At 35.1% G+C, this 13,107-nt stretch overlaps 6 protein-coding genes across 6 annotated transcripts; 5 read left to right on the top strand and 1 right to left on the bottom strand.

Annotated features, from left to right (window-relative positions):
• Window positions 1-2,877: 2,877 nt before the first annotated feature.
• Window positions 2,878-3,559, top strand: RO3G_07323 (uncharacterized protein; the record flags this gene model as incomplete). Its single annotated transcript, XM_067661913.1, has 5 exons — window positions 2,878-2,976; window positions 3,030-3,152; window positions 3,204-3,287; window positions 3,345-3,434; window positions 3,479-3,559. 5 exons carry the CDS (start codon window positions 2,878-2,880, stop codon window positions 3,557-3,559), a joined length of 477 nt encoding a protein of 158 aa, XP_067518014.1.
• Window positions 3,560-4,033: 474 nt separating this feature from the next.
• On the top strand, window positions 4,034-5,978 carry RO3G_07324 (uncharacterized protein; the record flags this gene model as incomplete). The annotated part of the gene is made up of 5 exons (XM_067661914.1): window positions 4,034-4,158; window positions 4,220-4,533; window positions 4,586-5,339; window positions 5,392-5,653; window positions 5,709-5,978. 5 exons carry the CDS (start codon window positions 4,034-4,036, stop codon window positions 5,976-5,978), a joined length of 1,725 nt encoding a protein of 574 aa, XP_067518015.1.
• Window positions 5,979-6,315: 337 nt separating this feature from the next.
• On the top strand, window positions 6,316-8,177 carry RO3G_07325 (uncharacterized protein; the record flags this gene model as incomplete). Its single annotated transcript, XM_067661915.1, has 5 exons — window positions 6,316-6,331; window positions 6,373-7,261; window positions 7,329-7,365; window positions 7,485-7,942; window positions 8,000-8,177. The coding sequence occupies 5 exons, from the start codon at window positions 6,316-6,318 to the stop codon at window positions 8,175-8,177; spliced, it is 1,578 nt and encodes a 525-aa protein (XP_067518016.1).
• A 449-nt stretch (window positions 8,178-8,626) lies between these two features.
• RO3G_07326 (uncharacterized protein) lies at window positions 8,627-9,934 on the top strand (the record flags this gene model as incomplete). The annotated part of the gene is made up of 7 exons (XM_067661916.1): window positions 8,627-8,633; window positions 8,689-8,890; window positions 8,944-9,015; window positions 9,065-9,162; window positions 9,216-9,380; window positions 9,439-9,621; window positions 9,681-9,934. The coding sequence occupies 7 exons, from the start codon at window positions 8,627-8,629 to the stop codon at window positions 9,932-9,934; spliced, it is 981 nt and encodes a 326-aa protein (XP_067518017.1).
• A 25-nt stretch (window positions 9,935-9,959) lies between these two features.
• On the bottom strand, window positions 9,960-10,626 carry RO3G_07327 (uncharacterized protein; the record flags this gene model as incomplete). Its single annotated transcript, XM_067661917.1, has 2 exons — window positions 9,960-10,225; window positions 10,275-10,626. The coding sequence occupies 2 exons, from the start codon at window positions 10,624-10,626 to the stop codon at window positions 9,960-9,962; spliced, it is 618 nt and encodes a 205-aa protein (XP_067518018.1).
• Window positions 10,627-11,207: 581 nt separating this feature from the next.
• Window positions 11,208-13,069, top strand: RO3G_07328 (uncharacterized protein; the record flags this gene model as incomplete). Its single annotated transcript, XM_067661918.1, has 7 exons — window positions 11,208-11,217; window positions 11,284-11,337; window positions 11,399-11,891; window positions 11,947-12,019; window positions 12,072-12,388; window positions 12,447-12,899; window positions 13,054-13,069. 7 exons carry the CDS (start codon window positions 11,208-11,210, stop codon window positions 13,067-13,069), a joined length of 1,416 nt encoding a protein of 471 aa, XP_067518019.1.
• Between the last annotated feature and the right edge of the window lie 38 nt (window positions 13,070-13,107).

Consider the following 13,107-nt stretch of genomic DNA (forward strand, 5'->3'; position numbering starts at 1 on the left):
AGGATTGGTGTCATCAATAGAACATTACACCAACCAGTCAAGGAAAAAAGATAACTAAAACAAAAGCTTTATTCTTCTTTATCATTTGCATAAACATATTCTCATTCAATCCATGATAAGCAAAATGAGCCCAACTGAATTCCCTAAACCAGTAAAATATTCATCTGAGCAGGACCGATCATTGTGTGGCAAACTTAAGATGGTAAGACAATGATGCTCACAATAGGGAGAATCATTATCCTTCATCCACCCATCATCATACAACATTCATCTACATAGCAACTCACCATGACTTGACTAGGATAGCTCACTGATCTTTAGTAAGAGAATGATAACATTGGAAAACAAGAGCATAAAATATCCAGAGAATTAAAAGACGGATTCATCGGATAGAGACATTACTTGATACTGATTTATTTGTTCACAAGAAGCATACAAAGTAGGGTCATAATCAAGACTTGGATCCAAGTCTATACGTTTATTTTACTTTTAGACTAAACCTTGCCTTGTTTTGCTGTTGTACAAAGAACGATTCAGCATCTTGAGAATATTCTCATCATGTTAACTTGGTTGGTATATCAAAGTTTATGCTTATGGAACAAATAAGAAGGTGTAACATTACAATTGCAGTAACAGTCCAGCAATTCGGTTTCTCTCTCAGCTGTTTATGAATAGAAACAGTAGGGTCAGCAGCAAGCCACAATGCCTTATACAATTGAATCATTTGTAAACTACCCTGTTTTCATACACAGGAGATATAAAGCGCGGCAGAAACTTGTTTGTTAAAAAAAAATTGATGTTTCACCATTTGTAGGATTATCTAATAATGGGACTAAAATGCACTAATGTTTATTTGATAAAAAAAAAAACGGTTAAATTCAGCCATTTTCAATTGCTGCGCATATTGCTTTTTATTGAAAGAAAGCGTTCTATTAATAACCTAAACAATCGTCACTTTCCAGAATGATTTCTTGCAGTGAACTGTAATACACCTTTTGCCAAAGAGATGTCGCATATATGTTTATGTTTTCTCCAAGAAACACACAAGAGCCTTGCATCTTGAGATCAAATCCAGTTTTTTTCTTCTTCTTCTTCTTCTCAAAGACACATACATTGTGCTTTCTATTATTAGGCTTGTTGAGCATTGTTGTGTCTAGGCATATATACATGCTCTATACAAGTTACATACGTTTGCATATACATCATAATATCTCACTGCATCTAAGACTATACAGTTAATTGAACAAGAATCATACTTGATTGAAATAATAGTTCTATCACCTTCATTTGATCAAGTATTTCATATGCAGTTGAACATGGAATAAGACAGGATGTTGTATGCTCAGCAGCAGAGTCATCCCTCTTTTGTAATAATCAAATGAGCTTTTTAATATGCTCAGGTCCCATACGTTTTATAAACTAATCGCTGGTTCTTATCGTTGTATTCAGCTACAAAACATCCTTTTTTGATTTCATTTCTCTGCTTTAACTTTGCTTTGCATCTCAGGGACAACCTCTTCATCTTTTGCTTTTTGAGGCACTGTTCTGTCGTCAGCCAATAAAACCAGTTTCTACATGTAAATGATGGATATTGATCACCAAGAACTTCTTGAGAACAAGATTCACTCATGGCTATCCTATTTGCCTGCATGTATTATCCTTTCATTTTACGTTTAAATGTAGATCAAACATTTGTCTGATTACGTACAATGCGAAAAAACCAAGTTTTTTTTTTTTTTTTTTTTTTTTTTTTTTTTTTTTTTTTTTTTTTTTTTTTTTTTTTCTATTATTATTGATTTGAATGAATACGACAGAGCAGAGAAAGTTTTATGAAGAGGGTGACCAATATGTTCCTGTTTAATTCTGGCATTAAGTGTACTAAATAATGCGAAAATTAAACTTATGGATTGTACTTTGTAGATATTATAGGGGCAAGAAGATTGAGGATTTCCTACTTTGCTGAGTAATAGTTATGACTTTGATCACAGCTCACTCCTCAGTTCAGAAGCATATTCTTGGAATCATGCCCAGAAGCATCATTCTATGCTTAAGAGAAAATGTTTTGTTAGATACGAGAAAATAACCTGTTCATCTATCTAGATGATAGTTATGACCCTGATCATAAATCATTCCGTGAAAAGGTATGGCAATGATGCAGAGCATCCAGAAGTTTAGTCATAGCCCAAGGACAGTATTCCTTTTCTTTGTTGAACATCTTTGTACTTTTTGACCCCCCCCCCCCTTTTTTTTCTTTTTTTTTTAAAAAAAAAAAAAAGCTGGTTTTGATCTCAAAATTACGGTACATGGAAGCGCTTTAAACAATCTAGAAAAAGAACGAATGCATATACTGTAAAGCACGTCAAATCACAAATTACTGTTGCACTTCCAAGTTGAAAAAAAAACCCAAAAAGATTAAAATAATATGGGACGTGTCTAACAATGAAGTTCACAAATGATTTGTATATTTAAATGATGGCTCGTTCCCGATTGCATTGATTGCAAAATTTATTAGCTAATGTATGTAATCAAACAATCTATACTGTAGACAGAATGATGTGATTTTTAATCTGAAAATATGCCTTATTTTACTTTTGGTGCCCAAAGTGACTCTGCTAAAGTGGGTTTTGTTCAAAAGTAATTCCAAGACCTTCATCTATTCACTCTTCAAATTTATTTAAACCATGATCCTATTAGAACTCTCCACTGTTTATGTTATACACTAACAAACGTACAACTGATCTTTGAAGTGAAATTAAAAGGGCGGTACAAAAAAAAAAAAAAAGCTAGGCGCGCTACCGTTTGATTTTGTTTTTCCTCCTTTTACAATCAATGGAATCTTTTGCTTTAGAGTTATTTCCTAATCATGGACAGGTTCATATGGCCTTGTTTGAGAATGTTACCAATGCTTCAGAATTAAAGCATAGATTAATAAATCAAGACACTGCTTTGACATGTGCATTGATTGACGCCTCTTTTGTAAGTATAATCTTGAAGCGCATTTAGTTGTGGTTCATTACATCATTGAATAGGTCATTGACAGATTTCATGCTTTGTTGGCAACAAATCGAGCTGTTCATGAAGAACAATCTCAAAAATTAAAAACATACAATCTTTATTCACAAATCATTTTCAATTTTTCTCCAAATACAAACGTAAGAAAAAAGAGACTGTGAAATATAAGTTATCAACAACTTGTATAATAGATTGCAAAATCATTTCAACAGTTTGGCATAAAAGAAAACACAACTAGTGTCGTTGCTATTAAAGTAGGAGATTCAGCTGATGAGGTATACAAAAAAAAAAGCAATGGTGTTGCTAAACAGCAAAGCTAATCGTTAAAAAAGGCAGAATCTTTCATGAAGAATTGTATCAAAGGCAATTTAGTTTCGTTAGATCAATTATCTGTTATTAGAGACTTAAAATCAATTAAAAAGGTAAGAAGCGAATTGTATAAAATAAATCAAACTTATTTCTTTAGGCTTATCAAATTGAGGAAAAAGAAGATGTTGAAAGAGTAAAGTCGATTGTTGCAGGCGCAATGGCTTTAAAAGGCCACTAACGGTCGGAATTTGAAATCATGATTGATAGAGAAAAAAAAATAAAATAAAATAAAAATTTGACGACATGTCGTTATTTTTCTTTTTCTTTATAAAGTTTTTAACATGATGGAAGTAGATCAAGTTAATCTTAATGGAATTCCTGGTGATAGTCAACCTATCACTGGTATTATTTATCCACCTCAAAATGTTCGAAGTAAGCTTTTTTTTTTAAAAAAAAAACTAAACATAATCTCATTCTATTGTAAAAAGCAATGATTGACAAAGCTGCTGCACACCTTGCAACAAAACCACCCGAGTTAGCAAAGCATATTCTTGAAAATGACAAAGAAGGGAAATTTAGCTTTTTAAAAGAAGGAGATCCTTACCACGCATATTATCTCTTCAAGTTTAATGAATCAAAAGAAGGAAAAGGTAAATTTGATTTTGAAAAACTAAAATATGTCTTTGCTTAAATTGTTTATAAAGCACCTCAAATGAGCGAACAAATGGGTGAGCAAACGGTTCATATGCATGAAGAACAAAAAGTAGACCTTGCACCAAAAAAGCCTGAAGAGTTTTTATTTTCTGCGCCACTACCTGCCATGTCTGCGCAAGATCTGTAAGTGTATTAAAAATAATAAAATGAAGAAGAAAAAAACTTATTTCAAATGTTTTATTAGTGATATCATTAAATTAACAGCACAGTTTGCAGCTCGAAACGGTCTCGGATTCATTGGACAATTGATGAAACGCGAGTCTAGAAACTATCAATTTGACTTTTTACACTCTAATCACAGTTTATTTCCGTATTTTACTCAACTTATTGAACAATATACTAAAGTACTTAAACCATCAAATGATATTTTGGATCGCTTACACACCAATCAAGCTGACAAATACCATATTTTAGACAGAGTGAAAGAACGTGTCGAATATGTTGCATGGCAAGAAGCTGAAAAGAAGAAGAAGAGTGATGAGGATGAGAAAGAGAGAAGTAAATAGCTTACAGAAACACACTCAAATCTGTTCTAACTTGTTCTTTCTAGTTGCATATGCAAGTATTGATTGGCATGATTTTGTCGTGGTTGAAACTGTTGAGTTTACAGACGCTGATGAACATGCAGATTTACCACCACCTATGAGTCTTGCCGAATTAGAAAGTATGTCTTTAGCTCAAAGACGATTGGCAGCCATGCCAGAACCCACAAAGGAAGAGACGGTTTCAGCAGAAGAAATGAAGGTAGATATGGACATGGACGATGTTGATATGGAAGCATCAGACGATGAGATGACTGAACAACCTCCAGCTCCTGCTTCTGTTATTGTACCCAAGATTCCAGAAGTCAGTGGACCTATCAAGATTCGTACAGATTATAAACCAAAATTGATGGGGGCCACTGCCAACAAAGCCACTGTCCCCATGCAAACTTGTCCTCGTTGTGGTGAAACTATTCCAGTGAGTGAAATGGACGAGCACATGCGTATTGAATTGCTTGATCCCAAGTGGAAAGAGCAAAAGATGGCCATGGAAGCAAAGCATAAAGACAGTAATTTGTTACAACATGGCACGGATGTTGCAAAGAACTTGAAGAACTTTTCCGGATTGCGTCCAGATATTTTTGATGCTGATGAATCTGAAACTCTCAGAAAGTTTAAGCAACAAGAAGAAGAAGCAAAGAAGAAGGATAAGATCATTTGGGATGGTCATACAGCTACTATGACATTAGCTAATCAAAGAGCTCAAAAATCAAGTATCGAGGAACAAATTGCCCAAATGCATAGAGGAATTAAAGCCCCTACGTAAGTTAAAGTCGATTTATTGTTGCTATTATCTAAATTATTTCAACTTTAGAGACACCATTGGCCCTCAAATTCCTGGTCAAGCTTACCCACCTGCTTATCCTCAGCCTCCTATGTACTATCCTAACCGAACACTCGTCAATCAGGTTCCTGGAATGTACAATCCAGGTATGCCAGGTATGCCCATGCCACAACCACCTGTTGGTCCTCCTCCTATGCCTATGACACCTGCTGTACGTAAGGCAGATGAGCTAGGTCCTGGCGCAGAAAAGAAACCACGTACGGAAGAACCTGAGTGGCCATTAACCGATCCAGTAAGCATTTTATATATAATTAATAATTCGAGTAAAACTTACAATATAAATTTAGAATGCCATCACTCTTACTATTCAAACACCTTCTTTACCAGATAAGCCTGAATGGAATCTTACAGGTGCACCTATCTCTATCACTGGTCTATTACCTAATACACTTATATCTACGTTAAAGGATCGTATTGCGTCACAATTGGGCATGCCTGCTGGTAAACAAAAGTTGTCTACGATGGGAGCCGGTACAGTATTAAACAATAGTAAAACTTTGGCTTTTTATGGTATCATGAACGGGGCCGCTTTAGTTCTCGAAGTAAGAAAGCGATAGAAATAAAACCCAATTTTTTTCTTTGTCTTTTTTTTTCTTCAACTTTTTTTCTGTTTTTTCTTGTTTGTCATTCTGTCAAATACATTATCGTTGAAATCTTTTAGACAATTAACAAAAAGTGCCATGAATGTGTTAATTTATAACGGCAATGGAACTTCTCCTAATTCTGTCAAACAAACTTACAACATACTCAAGTCTTTATTAGGACATGCTTACGATGTTATGAAAGTAGATGCCACAACACTTAAAAATGAGCCCTGGGAGGAATCATGTTCACTGCTTGTCATTCCCGGAGGACGCGATACGCCCTACTGTGAGGACTTGAAGAATGCAGCGAATGACAAGATCAGACAGTATGTAAAGCAAGGTGGAAGTTACTTAGGTCTTTGTGCAGGTGCTTACTATGCCTCACACGAAATTGAGTTTGAAAAGAATACAGCTATGGAAATCACGGGCAGTAGGCCCCTGGGGTTTTTTCCTGGACTTTGTCGAGGTACGGTTTATCCAGGATTTGTATACAACAGTGAAAAAGGTGCTCGTTCAGTCTCGGTTACGTATGGTCAAGAGACAATAAAGATATATTACAATGGTGGAGGCTATTTTGTGGATGCAGAGAAAGTCGGCCAAGTAATTTGTCGATATCAAGATACATCTGAAGCCGCTGGTGTTCTCTGCCGCGTGGGTCAAGGTTCGGCCCTCTTGTTTGGTGTGCACCCAGAATATGATATTCGTTTAGTTGATCTGTCGGATCATCCAGAAAAGGAGCAGATCTTGCAGGAATTAACAGAATCCTTGCCGCAGACTCGCAAGCTTCTCTCTGATTCTCTTGTGAAATTGGGCTTGAAGGTTGAGGTTGATTCATCATCCGGTGTTCCTGCATTGACACCTATTTACTTATCGGCTGTAAAGAAGGAACTTGTGACAGCCATCAAGGCAAAGATGCTGCAAGAAGCAAACAGTGATTTTATTTTGGAAGACTCTAATGACCAATTCTTGATTACTTCCTTAGAGACCTACTTGGAGAATGATATTACTGCCTCTTTGAAAGAACTTTCGGTAGATAAACCGTTTCTGAAAATCCTTTATCCTGATGTCGAGACCAAGGACGAAGGGGAACCTGTGTTCCCAAATAAATCGCATACACCTTATTTTAATCTCGCAAAGTACTATGGATCACTTTTAGAAAGAAGAAAGTTGGAATGGGGAGGCGGTGCTTGGTATCGTATTGGTAATGCTATGTTGTATTCAGAAGTCATTACAAGCACACAAACTGTTTTGGACAAGTAAAAAAAAAAAAAAAAAAAAAAAAAAAAAAAAAAAATACAAAGTGACTAATTTCTTTTATATTAGAAATTATAATTTTGCACAAACTTTGCCCAATGGTCTTGTATGTTTAGCTACAAATCAAATAGCAGGAAGAGGCAAGTGACATACATATGATTTATATCCATTGTTCCTCATTTTCTTTTTTTTTTAGGAAGAGGAAAGAACTCTTGGGTATCACAGGCGGGTGCATTACAATTTAGTTTTATCGTACGACACAGTTTAGAATATACCAAAGCACCCGTGGTATTTGTTCAATATTTGATCGCATTGGCTATCGTCGAGAGCATTCGAACACGTAAAGGATACGAGAATGTGCCTCTTAGACTTAAATGGCCTAATGATATCTATGCTGATACACAAGAAGGGCTCAAGAAAGTAGGCGGATTGCTCGTCAATTCAAACTTTGTTCGTGACGAATTCTTACTTGTGATTGGGTGTGGCATTAACTTGAATAATCCTCAACCGACTGTGTCCATCAACGATGTCATTCAGGCACATGATCCCAAATTAGCAAGACTTGGTCCTGAGGAAGTACTTACTCATGCTTTGGTTACATTTGAAAAGTTTTATATGGAGTTTTGTGAAAATGGAATGGGAAAATGGTTTCTTGACAGATACTATAGTCGATGGCTTCACAGGTAAGAAGAATTGTGTTCCTTATTGATAGAAAATGAACATTTTATTTTTATGTACAGTGATAAGGTAGTTACTTTGACTACGCATAACAATGAAAAAGCCAGAATTACTGGTATTACAAGTGATTATGGTATGCTTGAAGCCGTGGGTGTCGATGATTATAGAAAACGATATACGCTTCAACCAGATGGTAATAGTTTTGATATGTTGAAGGGCTTGATTGTGAAGAAACAATAGAAATCGGCATTTTAAAATAAAAGAATGAAGGGGACTCAATACCGCATGTCAAAACCTGTTTTTTTTTCTTTCTTTACTTTATAAATCATGTCTACTGAAAATACTATCATGCCACCTCATCCTGGTCTTGACAATTTAACTAACCTCGATGAATTAAAGCATCTTTGTCCAGCATTTTCAAAAGGTTGTCCTTATGCTAAACTTGAGGAAGTCGATTCACTTGCTGTTAGTCGGGGAGAAGTCTCTCGCTGGTAAGCAACTCAAGAGAATATAAATTTGGTTTTACTAATTTTACCTTAGTCCTGCTTTCAAAGAAGGTTTTTATAGAGACAATGCGACCATTTATCTAGCTTATTAATCAATAGTTAGGATGTCCTTTTTCAAACAAGTCGAATCAAGAGATTGCTGCCTTGATGGCTGACATTCCAAAAGATCATCCTACTTTAAATATGGCAGGTAGATTAACTTGTTGACTTGCTAAGGAAAAACTAAGAATATTGTTTTTATGTAGAACTTCCTTCTTGTGAAGAAGGTGTTATACTCGTCAAGTCATTAAATGAATTTTTTTTGAGATCACAACTCAACCTGATTATCAATTCCGAGCAGCAAAAGGAGCCAGAACCAGAGGTACTTGAAAATCCTGAATTAGCCTCTGCTATGCGTGAAGGAACCAAAGTTATCCACAGAGCTGCTGAAACCAGTATCTTTACAAAGTAATATATAATAGTAGTAATTGATATTATCATGTCTCATGCCAAATTTGTAGACGCTTCCTTAAGGGAGAAATCAATACAGATGAATATGGTCGTTATATTAACTCTCTTTATTTCGTTTACCGGTAAAATAATCTCATGTTTTAATTTACGCTTTATGTTGACGATGAATAGCTACATGGAAGCGTTGCTTGAAGAGCACAAGGATCATCCAAGTGTGAATCTCATTTACTTCCCCAACGAATTGAACAGAAAGGAGACCCTTGAAAGAGGTATAAATGGTTGTATATATGCTTAGTGCTCTCACTCATTCACTTCTTTTTAGATTTGGCCTTCTTTTATGGTGAAGACCGTGTGGCATCATTAACTGATCCTGAAACAATGACGCCCGCAGTGAAAGGCTATGTAGAGGCAATGAAGGATGCATGCAAGATAAATCCTGCACTTTTGGTTGCTCATAGCTATTCAAGATATCTTGGTGACTTGAGTGGTAAATGTTCTAGAAGGTGTTTTGTTTTCATACATCTAATTGATTTCCATGCATACAGGTGGTCAGATTCTTGCTAAACGTTTAAAAAAACACATTTTAAAGTATGAAGAAAATGACAGTTCATGGGATTCTACTGAAGGATTAAACTTTTATTATTTTAATCATTTGGGAAATCAAACCGAATTCAAAAACTTTTATCGCGAACGTCTTAATGCTGCTAAAGTAGATGCAAAAACTAGAGGTAATGTGATAAATTTTTCTGAAGGTGTGTATGTGTACATTTACAATTTTTTATAATAGAGCTCATTGTTGCTGAAGCTGTAAAATCATTTGAATTGAATATTGCCTTATTTGATGAAATTCAAGAGCTTTCCGATGCAGGAAAACTTATTGCTACATCATTTAAACCTGGACAACATCAACAAGAACAATCATTTGTTAATGTAGAACGAGCAAATTCCAGTAAAAAGAGTTATTTGAAATGGATCACTGTTGCTGTTGCTGGTGTAGCTGTTGGCGTCACTGTCTATCAACGATATTATAAGCAAAATTAACTTTTATTTGATGAAATAAAAATCTTTAAAGTAGTTTTTGTTGTATTCCAAAGTACCAATAAAACCCAACAACTAAAAGAGATAATGTGGCAGGTAAGAGATCCAACTGAACGATCAAGTAAATCCACACAGTGGCCAATCCTGGCGCACGCATCATTTGACCTAGGGAAGGTGTATGCTTTATGGTATACATTAAAAATGAACCTGCAAAAACAGCAATGACAGACATGCTTGCTTGCGTTAATCTTTCAGATCTGTATCTGCTTGTTAAATAAATAAACGGTGCAAGAGCTATACAATCTATTAGCAAGCAATCTCTCCTTTAGTTTGATTAAATTACCTGGAGCTGATTTAATAGCTTTGAGAGCCATGCCGGTATAGCTCCAATTTTCAAAATATTGTACCTTGACCACGACGTCGAATGTAGCTAATAAAATAGCGAATGGAATACTCAGGAAAATAGCCATATAAATATGCTCTGCTGTTGTAGCCGGCTCTTGTTTTTGCTGCTTTAGCTCCTCTTCTCGTTTTTTCACCTTTTGTAATAATCCTGTTTGGTTTAGTAATCTCATCTTTTCTTCTTCAGGAATATTATCATTATTTGAAGGTATTTTGTTGACGAGTGGTTCCTTATTTATCTTTGTTTTTTTATCAAATTGGGATGGTTTGATCCCTTTTGTCTTGGGCGACATAGTTGATTGAATATTATTTTTTTAAAAAAAGGGGAAGAAATTAATTTTTACTCCTGTCTTTTATATGACAGAGAATTTACTAAACTTGTATGGTATTTGCACCCCAAGTAACCCCTCTAATGCAGTTTTACAACTTTGAATAGAATATATCGATGTATCATACATGATTTTACTGTACTTGCATGCTTCTAAATATTTTGGCTTCTGAGACTAAAACCATGAGTCTAACAAGACATTGACATTCATGACTATTTATTTGCATTTTATAATTATAACCAATAAAAAGCGAGAAAGCCGAGCACAGGCTCATTGGCTGCGATCGTCTAATTGAAAAGCAGTGTCATCATATAGCTGAATCTTGTATTGTGTTTAATAGCACATACAATACTGTATTTTGACTTTTACCTTCAGTGCTCAACTCAATCATTAAAACTCAAGAATACGATTGAATAAAAGGAGCTTAGGCAGGAAATGAATATTTCCTATTACTGCCAAGTACAAAGTCACAATTTAAGCCACCGAAAGGAGTTCTATAGTAACATTTTATTTCTGCAAAGACATTTTTTTCTTTAATAGACTACATGTCAAAAAGTAAATATAAAATCACCTACTGTTAGTATTACAAATTAAACTAAAACCTACTTTTTTTAAATATAGAAAATACCTCACTTGCTGATCTCATTGCAGATATCGAATCAACGGCTCCAGTTGGTAAAAAGAAAGCAACACTATAAAAAATTCATGTACTGAATATATATATATATATATATAGATTACGATCCTGAAGATACACATGAGCCTTTCCAAGATGATGTTGATCAAGGAAATGCTAGCGACAATCAAGATGAAGGCAATGAATCAACAGCTCACTATGTTTCTGTGGGCAAAAGTAAACTTCGTAGTGAGCAGCAACCTGTGTTAGACGATCCTCGATATGCTGGTAAACAGACAAGTCGTAAAGATATCTTCTCAGAAGATGAAGAAGAGGACGAGTGGCAAGGAATTCAAGATGAGGATAGCGCAGAGGATACAGACAGTGAAGAAGAAGAAAATAATGCGGAAGACGATTTTGATGATGATGAAGATTTGATGACAGCAGCAAATAATAAGGAAGACGGCGAAGAAAAAGAAAGTGAGGATGAAGAGGATAGTGACGAGGAAGTCAGTGGAGAAGGAAGTGAATATGAAGATGCTAGTGATGATCAAGAAGAAAATGACGATGATCAGATTAACACAGAGCTTCGTAAAATACAAGAAGAAGAAAAGTAATATAGCTTTTTTCTTTTTCTGTTTATAGATTCACTAATGTTTTTTTTGTAGACAAATCATTTCTCAATTGTCTAAAAGTGCACAAAGCGATGTTGAAAAAGGCCAACATGTTCGACAGCAATTGGTAATAAGAATAAAAAAAAAATGAAGAAGCTAGTCTGAACATATTTCTATAGACCTTATGGGACAATTGCTTAGAAAATCGTATTCGTATGCAAAAAGTGATTGATAATGCCAACAAGCTCCCTCAAAATGATACCTGGATTGATTTCCTTACAAAAACAGAAGGCATTGAGGAGGATTTGGAACAAGTCAAAACAGATCTACGTGAAGTTATTGATGATTTGATGGATATTCGTGTTGGTTTATTTGAACAAAATGGTTGTATTGATCTTTCAAAAAAGAACTTTAATTCTAGAAAGAGATACATGGATGATGATGATGACATTTATATTGAAAAACTCTGGAAAGATATGTCAGAGATTAATGACGTGTAAGGACATATAGGATATATTTATCCTTTTCTTATATGCTAATATGATGTTATATAGGTTTGTACCTTTTCGTAATAGTACTTTAGAAAAGTGGAGCAACAAGGTTCAAGTAGCAGCAGGCGCACGTCTGAATAAAAAGTTTAAAGCATTTGATCAAAATATTATGGCACAAATAGAAAATGTACTTCATGATAAAGAGAATTTAGTAAAGAGAACACAGCTTCAACGATCCGATTACAAAATTATTGGTAAAGTGCAAGTTGAGGCAGACGAAGTTGAAGAAGAGATTGATAGTGGAAAGAAGGCAGATCGTCATTTGAATACTTATGATGTAGAAATCTTTGACGACCAAGACTTTTATCAGCAGCAATTGCGTGAGTTAATTGAATCACGTATGGTAGACACAAGTGATCCAACAGCGATTGGTATGAGATGGGCTGCTCGTAAGAATGAACAAAAAAAGAAGAAGAAGGCAGTGAATACCAAAGCAAGCAAAGGTCGCCAACTTCGGTAAGTACATTCTTTCATTATACATGAATGAGTATCTCACAAGATAATTTGAATAGATTTAACGTGCATGAAAAGTTGCAAAATTTTATGGCACCTATACCTGCTGGCGGTTGGCATGATGAAATGGTAGATGAGTTATTTTCCTCTTTATTAGGACAGAAATTAGATGATAGTCTGGCTGAATAAAAAAAGCTTTTGCAAAAAAGAC

Source organism: Rhizopus delemar, genomic scaffold (assembly GCF_000149305.1).
Source record: "Rhizopus delemar RA 99-880 supercont3.5 genomic scaffold, whole genome shotgun sequence".
NCBI classification, from domain to species: Eukaryota; Fungi; Mucoromycota; class Mucoromycetes; order Mucorales; family Rhizopodaceae; genus Rhizopus; species Rhizopus delemar.